The 10979-nt window shown below is 30.4% G+C and overlaps 1 protein-coding gene across 1 annotated transcript; it reads left to right on the top strand.

The window, feature by feature from the left end:
* The first annotated feature begins 6281 nt into the window (after window positions 1-6281).
* On the top strand, window positions 6282-9490 carry LOC108823330 (3-hydroxy-3-methylglutaryl-coenzyme A reductase 1). Its single transcript, XM_018596512.2, has 5 exons — window positions 6282-6812; window positions 6906-7407; window positions 8178-8359; window positions 8423-8769; window positions 8898-9490. Exons 1-5 carry the CDS (start codon window positions 6344-6346, stop codon window positions 9150-9152), a joined length of 1755 nt encoding a protein of 584 aa, XP_018452014.1. The 5' UTR covers window positions 6282-6343; the 3' UTR covers window positions 9153-9490.
* The last annotated feature ends 1489 nt before the right edge of the window (window positions 9491-10979 follow it).

Raw genomic sequence — 10979 nt, 5'->3', positions numbered from 1 at the left:
TTCAATATTCATTTCATTTTTAATCTTTACAACAATCCCTTCTATATTATTAAAAGGAAAGTACACTTATAAATTATCCTTTAATTTTTCAACCTATTTACGCTATCAGGCCACTGAGAATTAAATAATATTTTTTATTTTAATACTTTGTTTTTTCCACTTAGATTAATATGTTTTCTTAAATTAAATTTGAATTAAATATACTTCATTCACTTCTCCATTAAATTAACATCAGAAGTATAAATTTTTATCAGCTTCAAAAATACATTTTTATTAAAAAAACAATTAATGGAAATTATAATATCAACTTTTCATCTAACAAATCTGAACGAAAAAATATTACTAGATTTAAACCAAAACTAGATAAATACCCAAACGGATTTACCATTTTGGTATCTAGAGAACTAGAACCAAATCTGATCTGAATGAAATATTTCGGATATTTGATTGTATTTGAATCATATTTATATACTTGAATATGTTAGCTATTTTTAGAGTTAATATCCAAGATATAAACTATTTTAAAATTGTCTAAAATATTTGAAATATAAAAAATAGACAAAAGTAAACATCTAAAGTAGATAAACAATAGTCAAAACACCAAAAATACTTAACATATATATATTTATTCTTCATCCAAATATTCAAGTTAATCATGTTTTTAATTTTTAATTTAGATACTTTGGTTTATATTACTCAAATTTATATGTTATATTATTTTTATTTTTAGATTTAGGAAAAGTTAAAGTATATATAAATTTTTAAAATTTTAAAATAGTTTAAACCGGTTATCTGAACCCGCAAATATCCAGATCAAATCGGGACCAAAATTTATAAATACCTGAGTAGAGCTGGAATCTTTAAACTCAAAAATTTCAAAATCCGAATAGATTTTAACCGAATTCGAGTGGATATCCAAATACCCACTCTTAACTTAGTCAATGTAAATCGATTAAATATTACAAATACATCATTTAGTATAAGTAAATAAAAACTAAAACAGGAAATTAATATTCGTGCAGTCGTACGGATCAAAATCTAGTTACTTATTAATAGGGAATCCTTTTTTGAGAAAAAATTTAAATTAGTGTATTATTTACAACCATGTCATTATGCTTATCAATCAGGTCTCTTATTAACCATATAGAATTTTTAAAGCTTTTTTCACTAAATTCGTTTAATATATAATGTATTATATAATTGAAAGTCTATCATAATATGTAGTTGAAAGTCTAAGCACGCAAATGATAGGCAAACAAAATATATCATTTGAATATATTTAGGTTTTAGTATATTATATTATATATATGACAAAAGTCAGATAAACCAAAATAGATTCACAAATTAAATTAGGTTAAAATATATACAAAAATACAAAAAATGTATGAAATATAATATGTTAAGTAATATTACGGATGTTTATGTTTCTATACAAGTAATATTTTAGAATGATTGTCAAAGTAATCATAAAACACCATACATAATTACTAAATATATGTATCCTATATATTATTAACCAATAGTTTTTCATAAATCGAAATACAAAATGTGTCGTCCTACAAAATTAAATACTAAACAAAATCTTACAGATTCTAACATAAATCAAAACGTCTTTAACCACATGAAAATCAAATATCTCCTTTCTATATTTAAGATAATCTATTCTATTAAAAAACATCATATTGAGATAGGTGTGGTCCAACTAATTAATATAATAGATTAAAACTTTTTATTAATATTTTAATAAAATATTATACAAAGAAAACACAAATATAAAACTAAATTTTTAAGAAAATGTAAAACAAGATATATACTTGTCTTTCTAAGGACGGATCATAATCTAGTTTCATTTAATAAAATTCAATACTCTATCTCATTTTTAATTCATTATAATTCAATTAGTATACATAAATAGTTTTGATTGTAATTAACTTAAAATTTTAAAATGACATATTTTTTAATAATTTTAATAATTTTTATTTATATTTTAACTAATTTTTTAAAAATAATACTAAAATTAATATTATTGAAATTCAACTCTCTATCCCAATTAACACAAAAGAGAATAATTGAAATATTATAGTCAAAGATATTTTTTTGTGTCTACATTAAATAAACCAAGTCTTTATTTATAGAGCATGAAAATTATGAATTTTGATATAATTGTTTTTAATATATGTATTATTTGATATAAGATAGTTAATCTTAAAAACTAAGATGAAATAATATTATATAAATCACTTTGGATAACCTTTTTTATTTTGTGTGGTTCATAGTGATGGAAGATAACAATGTGGATCCCAATTTTGACAGTTTCAACTGGTTGAATTGATTCAACAAGAATGAATCCAGGTCAGTTTTAAAAAAAATTCAACATTTTCAATGTAGCTATGCAACACCTGAATAATTCATTCAACATGTTCACTGTGGGTAGTCTAAGGTCGGCTCGACCAGATTCAAAACGTGACAATGTGACTTCCACTGCTTCATTAGGACAAATCATAATTATGTAACCCACCTCACTTTATCAATCCTTAATTGTTTTTAACTAATCCTTAATTATTTTTAATTAATTCTTAATTTTGATACTTGTTATCTAATGTGCGTTGCTGTCATATGCATTTACTATTATTTTAATTTGTTTATAACACAATTTTGAAATTTCACATGTTTAAGAAATAACTTATGCCGTAATTTAATATTATTCATTTATTTGTATGTTATCCTAAGATCAATTATCATAAGATATTACATTTCTCTTACAACGTGTATAACTTATAAAACTCCCATAATCGCAGTGTATATTAACATTGGCTACTCTATTTGTATCTTAAATGAATAATGTATACAAAAATCTGATTTAAGATTCATCTAAAAAGGATTCTCCATATGAAGAGTTGATTTCTGATTTCTTTGATCTGACAGATGCCAAATAAGAGAAAAATGATGCCTACAACTTCAAAAAAAAATATCATATAAGAAAAGAAAATATGAAGTACCAAAAAAGCAAGATTACCAAGTGTTACTGCAAAAGATTGATTTTTTTTATATATATTTGGGGTTTAAACCACTTTTAGAGTGGAGTATTTTCTAAATTAGAATATCTAAAGACTTATTCTGAATATAGACGAGATTATAGACTCAAAGTCCAGAAACTTCAATTTTTAACCAAAAAAACATAGATCAATTTTATGTTATACTCATTTCGTGTCAAATTAATTTATGTTTTGAGTTTTCACATTTATTAATAAAGCACATTATTCTTTCTATTCCAAAAAGATCCATCTTTTAGAAAAAAACTTTTATTTCAAGAAGATACGTTTTTATGTTTTCAATATATTTATTAATGACAAATTGTACATTTCAAAAAATATAATTGTATTTATTAAAATTTTATTGGTTGAAAATTATGGAGAATAGTTTATTAAGAAAATCAATACATTGGTAACTAAAATTTTTTTTTTTTTAATAAGTGTGAAAAACCTAAAACATACATATTTTATAAATTGAGGAAGTAATTTGATCAAAAAAAAAAAAAAACAAAGGGAGTAAATCTTAGTATTAAATGTCCTGTTCAAAAACGCGGTCGCCTAGCCGCCTAGGCGGCCGCCTGAACGCTATTCGGTGGGTGGCCGCGGCGAGTTGGGCCAAATCGGTGAATCCAGGCGTTGACCCGCATTTGACCGCCTAATTCCCGCGTTGACCGCCTAATTGCCTAATTCCGCGTTGACCGCCTAAGTTTTTTTTTTTTTTTAAATCTGAAATACGATTGATTATTTTTACTCATTATTGACACATTTGTATAATTATTGATTACTAAATAGTTACAATTAGTTATCTAACCCAAAACAAACACATATATACTACATTAGGGATTTTCTCGTATCAAATACGCCGAAATCTAAATGTTCGATAAATTGAAAGGAGTCCATTTCAAAAAATTATCTAAAAAAATTATAATTATGTATAAGAACTTGTGTCATCATGTTTCAAATTAACTAAACATATTATAAATATATTAAATCTAATCTATTAATTTAGGGATTGTTTTTTATCTACTACTAAAAGTTGTCATTTAAATTTTGGCCTCTTTTATTATTGTTACTAGGATATCACGCTTCTTTTCTAATGCAACATACCAACTTAAATTAAACCATATATTAACATGCGCAGATCCAGTTGACCTTAACCAATACCGGCTTTAAATATGTTTGATTATTTCTTAATATAATTAGATCATACATAACTGAACCAATCTTAAATCAATTGAAGACTGTGTTAGAAAACAAATTATCGTATCACATACGTCCATCTAAACTGATCTTCACCTGTATCATATAATATCATACAAATTTTTTCAAGCACAAGAATTTATCTTCCAAAAGACTTTTATCACATACGTTCATCTAAATTGATCTTCACCTGCATCATATCACATTGTACACATTTTGTTAAGAACAATAATTGATCTTCCAAAATAGCATAATATTGGCATAGAACAAAATGTGAACAACATATGCTTAAATACGTCTTTTCTGATGAAAATATTTCATTCTAACAAACTGTGTATAGAGCAAACCAGAAATCAACCAGGAACAATATATTTTAATACATGTTAATAAAAGTTCTATCTATTTTGAAAGAAAAAAATGATTTATATTCTCAAAAAATGATTAATATTCTCCAACAAATTTCTTTCTATCCCGACTATATATCTTATTGTATTCCCAACAATATTGAAATCCCTAAAAATTAATCTCTTCATCATAAATATTGTATTAACAAAATCAAATATTTTAAATTTTAAGAATATAAGTTAAAAAGTATTGTAAAGCACACTATTATATTAAAAATGAAACAAGATTAAATACAAACTAACAACATGTACAACACAAATTTTAACACCATCCGATTATATATATTTAATAAAATATTATGTATATGTCAAATATATATAAATATTGCAAAAAAATATATTCAATATTATATACAGATATTATATATAACATATACTATAACTAAAATATTGCAAATCATGTTCCGCCCTTTAGGGCGGGTCCTAATCTAGTTGTATTTAAAACTAGGTCCCGCGTAATCTCCGAGTACTCCCCGATTTTTCGGTAACTCGCCGCCCGACTAGCGCCTAGCGTAGTTTTGAACAGGGATTAAATGTATAGGTTTTTGTGATTAACATTTTTCCATAACTTTCAACCAATCAGAATTCAATTAATACAATTAATTTTCTTAAAATTTACAATTTATCATTATTATCTATTAAAATTTACATTGAAAAGGTATAAAATACATCTTTTTGAAACAACTTTTTTTTTCTAAAACGTGGACTAATTTGAAACGGAGGAGGTATCAGTCTTATTTTTTCTTAAATAAATATATTATAAATTCTGTAAATTAATATTTAACAAATTAATAAATATCATAAATTAATATATTTCACATGTTCTGAGTTTGATGGATGTAAAAGTTTACACAATTCGATATTGTTTTTGAAAAAATTAGATAAATATATATAATTATAAAATATATTAAATATTTTTTATTTATTCATAGTAAAGTATACTTTAATTTTCTTAATATTTCTCAATATATTGATATAATTTTTTTTCATTTTACATTTACAATGCACATTATTTATTTTTATACATCAAATAATCGAATAAGAATAACATAAAATTTATCTCTATAAAATTTAATCAATAAATATATTATAAATTCAACTTATTTTTTAGTTTTGCATAAAAATATTTTAAAATAAGAAGAGAAATATTCTGTAAATCAATAACTTTTAAATTAATAAAATATTAATGTCTTTATACAGTTTTTACTGTATGTTAATGTGATGACGATACAGTGAAAGCACTGTTTTAAATCAGAAGAGGTTGTCGTCAAAAAAAAAAAAATCACAAGAGGTTTTATTTTAAGAAATTGGAGAAAATGGTATTTTGTAGCACCCATATGTATAAACATTTAATATTCTTACACATTTTCTAAATAAAAACTAGCTTTGATACAACATTTTCATCTAATATTTCAGAAATTAGTATTCTTACACGTTTCTAGTTTATACATTTCAGTTATATATTATTGAGCACTATATGCTAAGTTAATTTATTTAATTTAATTCGTGACACAGAAAAAATCCTGACTAATGCCTAATAATAGACAATTTGAAAAGTAAATGTCGAAAATAAAATAAAATTGAAAAGTAAATTAAAAAAAAAAACAGAAAAAAACGCATTCGTCTCCTATAAAACATGCTCGTCTCTCTCTCTACCTCCACACTTGTCACGCCATCTCACCATCTACTCCTTGGATACTCCTCTCAATGGATATCCGACGGAGACCTCCTAAACCACCGGTTAACAACCCTAACCGGTTCTCCAACGACAACGACGATCAACCCCGGACCAAGGCCTCGGACGCGCTTCCTCTCCCTCTATACCTCACCAACGCCGTCTTCTTCACTCTCTTCTTCTCCGTCGCCTACTACCTCCTCCGCCGCTGGCGCGACAAGATCCGCCACAGCACCCCTCTCCACGTCATCACCATCACCGAGCTCGGCGCGCTACTCGCCCTCGTCGCCTCCTTCATCTACCTCCTAGGCTTCTTCGGCATCGACTTCGTCCAGTCGTTCATCTCACGTGCCGATACAAATAACGAGTTCGAAGACCACCGCCTCGTCACGTGCCTTCCCAGGGGCGGACGTAGAGGTGTGGTGGTGTCACGTGCCGATGCAAATAACGAGTTTGAAGACCACCGCGTCGTCACGTGCCCGCCCAGGGGCGGACGTAGAGGTGTGGTGTCGTCACGTGACTCTTTAAATAACTAATCTAAAATTTATTTATAAACACATCCCTAATCTTTCTATATATTACATTTTGTCTCAGTCGTGGATCCCACGCTTCCAGAAGAAGACGAGGAGATAGTAAAATCTGTGATCCGCGGAGTGATCCCTTCCTACTCCCTCGAGTCCAGCCTCGGAGACTGCAAGAGAGCGGCGGCGATACGGCGGGAAGCGCTGCAGAGGATCACGGGGAGGTCGATGGAAGGGTTACCGTTGGAAGGGTTTGATTACGAGTCCATATTAGGGCAATGCTGCGAGATGCCTGTAGGGTACGTGCAGATACCCGTGGGGATCGCTGGGCCTTTGTTGCTGGATGGGTGTGAGTACTCTGTGCCGATGGCGACGACGGAAGGGTGTTTGGTTGCGAGTACTAATAGAGGGTGCAAGGCTATGTATGTCTCTGGTGGGGGGACGAGTACGGTGGTTAAGGATGGTATGACGAGAGCGCCTGTGGTGAGGTTTGCGTCGGCGAGACGAGCTTCGGAGCTTAAGTTTTACTTGGAGGATCTTGAGAACTTTGACACGTTGGCTGTTGTCTTTAACAGGTCCATATCTCGTCTCTTTTTTTTTTTGGGTATGCAAGATGTCATGGAGTGATGAGTCAAAGACTGAAAGTAGTGTTCGGATTTTCGGTTCGGGTGTTTAGTTCCCGTTTAGAACTAGACATTATATTGGATCGGATTGGTTCGGGTAGTGTCAGGTTCAAATTGGGTTCTAATTTCTTATAAAACCCGAGTGTTTAGAAAAATCGGAAGTGGAACCGAATTACAAATAGTTGGAACCAAATTACAAATAATTCGAGTTTAAAGCCAAAAGAAACCGATAAACCCCAGTTCTAGAAAAACCAAAAAAATATTCAGGTAATTTGGGTTGTAATATATTTTATTTATAAATTATATATATATATAAATTAAAGTAATTAATATTTTATTATATTCATTTATACAGTTCTGATTTTCGGGTTTTAAAAAAATAAAACCATTTGTTTTTTTTTGTAAATTATGTTCTATTTCAGGTTTTTCAGTTCTGATTGGGTTTTAGGGTTTGAAATAATATGCATAGGACTAGATTGAAGTTTTTACGTCAAACATGTGTGTGTTATACAATTGCATTGAACTGTTTTTTTGAGTGATTTGATTTGAAGTTTAGAACTTTTAAATCCACTGAGGAAGTGATTTTGTGGAGTGATGAGTCAGATTGAAGCTTTCACATCAAACGCGTGTGTTGTACAATTGCATGGAGACTTGTTTATTGAGTTATTTGATTTAAAGATTGAAACTTGATTTACTGACAAAAGTGGTTCTGTGGATGGCAGGTCAAGTAGATTCGCGAGGCTTCAGAGTGTTAAGTGCACACTCGCAGGGAAGAATGCTTATGTGAGGTTTAGTTGTAGCACTGGTGATGCTATGGGGATGAATATGGTATCCAAAGGTGTTCAGAATGTTCTTGAGTTTCTCACTGATGATTTTCCTGACATGGATGTCATCGGAATCTCCGGTGAGTCCCTTTAATGCTGTCCTCTTGAGGCTTGAAAGACTTAGTAATCTTTCTTTTGTTCAGGTAACTTCTGTTCGGACAAGAAGCCTGCAGCTGTGAACTGGATCGAGGGACGTGGCAAATCAGTGGTATGCGAGGCTGTGATCAGAGGAGAGATCGTGAACAAGGTGTTGAAAACGAGCGTGGCTGCCTTGGTGGAGCTCAATATGCTCAAGAACCTGACGGGCTCTGCTGTTGCAGGCTCTCTAGGTGGATTCAACGCACACGCCAGCAACATAGTCTCAGCTGTATTCATAGCTACTGGCCAAGATCCAGCTCAAAACGTGGAGAGCTCTCAATGCATCACAATGATGGAAGCCGTTAATGACGGCAAAGATATTCATGTCTCTGTCACTATGCCATCTATTGAGGTAAATTAATCAAAATATATCTTTTTTTTTTTTGTAAACTAATCAAAATATATCTTAGCAAAATAATTAAAATATAGTTTTTGTTTTTAATATTGCGAAGATTTGATTTTGGTTTTGGAATATTTCAGGTGGGGACAGTGGGAGGAGGAACACAGCTTGCGTCTCAATCAGCGTGTTTAAACCTGCTGGGAGTTAAAGGAGCGAGCACGGAGTCTCCGGGGATGAACTCAAGGACGCTAGCGACGATAGTGGCGGGAGCAGTTTTGGCTGGAGAGTTATCTTTAATGTCAGCAATAGCAGCTGGACAACTTGTGAAGAGTCACATGAAATACAATAGATCCAGCAGAGACATATCTGGAGCAATGACAGCGACAACAACATGATCATTGTCATCATCTGTGTGGCCAAAACTTGAAGAAGGACAAAATTCTAAAAAAGAGGCTCATAACTCTCTGGTGGACATCTTTGAGCCATGTGCCTTGCCTTGCCTTCTTTTGTTCAATAAAAGTTTTTTTTTCTTTTTTTTTGGGATTAAGGGTGAGAAAGAGAGAGGGATAATATCTTTCTTCTTTTCTCTAACTCATGGATAATTCATGTTCTTCTTTGATATATATGTCTTAGCTTTGTCGCGTGTTTGTTAGGAAATGGTGTTTATATGATAAAAAATGTATGCAGTTACGTTTTGGGGGCATGCACACTCAGGATTTTTCTCTTTTTGTTTCGTTTCGTTTACAATATATGTGAACTGCATGTGTGTAGGGACATCTCTCTTTGATAGTTGTTGGCAAGTGGTAATAAGATACGGATCTTCTTTCTTTGCCTTCAGAAGACTCCACCCTCTAAGCATTCACATGTTTAGCTTTGTTTGTTTTGGTTTACTCAAATTCTATAAGATGAAAATGAGGCCGAGGGTTATTGGGCCACTCTTAACTAACAACTGTACTCTGTTAATCTGTTTACATAGTTTTCGAGTTGCCATGTGGGTCTTTTTCTGGAGCCCACCTTCGTTATCTTCTGTTTATGAGTTTTGTGGTGGATTCATCTGTTTTTTTTTTTCACTGAGTGGATTCATCTGTTTTTTTTTGACATCAAGGCTATTCTATTACTTAAGTTTGAGGTGGTCTGGATAACCAAACCGGAATAGAACAACCAAAGTAGCATAACGATCTATGAAAGGTACGAGCATTCATAGCTAATGAATCAGCTAACACATTTTCAGTTCTTGGTAGCATATCTTGAAGTCCGAGTAGCACATCTTGATCGTCTGAATCATCGTGGATTCATCTGTTTATGAGTCACAAACCTTAATAAAAAATACTAGATTCAGAGTAATTTTGCCCTTTTTTATTTTGAGTTTTTGCCATTTTAAGATATACTCCCCCTCCTTCTCTCTCCATTCCTAAAAGTAAAATTTTCTAGATTTTATTTTAAAATGATAAATTTTCTATATATTTTAAAGTACTTGTGTATACTTTTAAAAATATTAATTAATAATATTTGAATTGATTAAATACTATTGATTGATAGTTATATAATATATAGTAATGTTTATAAAACCGAATTGGAAGCTGAACCAGAAATATTTTGGGTCGCAGTTTAATATGGTTCAACCGTCAAACATGATTCAATAATTTGATTTAATATATCTTTAGTATATAAATTTAAAAGTAATATTAGTAAATATGATATATAATTAAAATATAAATAATTTTTAAATATAGAACATTATAAATATAAACTAATATTATGTTCATATGGATGATTTATATATTTTTGATAGTTTTAATAGTTTTTATCGATTTAATAAGTTTGAGATTCAATTCGACTACGAGATCGGTTTATGGTCGAACCGATTACTAAGCCCAACCCAGCTATATACCCGGTTCATGAGTTGAACCTGATCTAAATATCGGATCGGTCCGATTTTAAAAACACTGATAATGATTGCAATATTCAGTTCTTTCAACTTATATAATCGATTTCCTCAAATTAGTGTTGAAAAAACATGATAATTGGTGGATGGGGCTAATGGATTAGTAGTAGATCTCACACAAGTAGTCAAGGATTATATAGAAAAGAGAAAAATATGTGTATAGTCAAAAGTATTGTCCCGTGATCTTCTCGTTTCATTATCCGCTTTTGTAAAAGTCATCAACAAATTAGATGGATTATCTATTTATAATACTCTTCTTTTTTTTTTTTTGACAATA

Source organism: Raphanus sativus, chromosome 2 (genome assembly GCF_000801105.2).
Source record: "Raphanus sativus cultivar WK10039 chromosome 2, ASM80110v3, whole genome shotgun sequence".
In the NCBI taxonomy this organism is placed as follows: Eukaryota; Viridiplantae; Streptophyta; class Magnoliopsida; order Brassicales; family Brassicaceae; genus Raphanus; species Raphanus sativus.
Note: the sequence above shows the minus strand (reverse complement) of the source record. Positions and strands in the feature narration are given on the sequence as shown.

Coding starts and splice junctions, on each gene's coding strand:
- LOC108823330 (XM_018596512.2), top strand. CDS start 6,344: ATGGATATCCGACGGAGACCTCCTAAACCACCGGTTAACAACCCTAAC. Junction 8,360..8,422: donor GGATGTCATCGGAATCTCCG/GTGAGTCCCTTT, acceptor TCTTTTGTTCAG/GTAACTTCTGTTCGGACAAG. Junction 8,770..8,897: donor TCACTATGCCATCTATTGAG/GTAAATTAATCA, acceptor GGAATATTTCAG/GTGGGGACAGTGGGAGGAGG.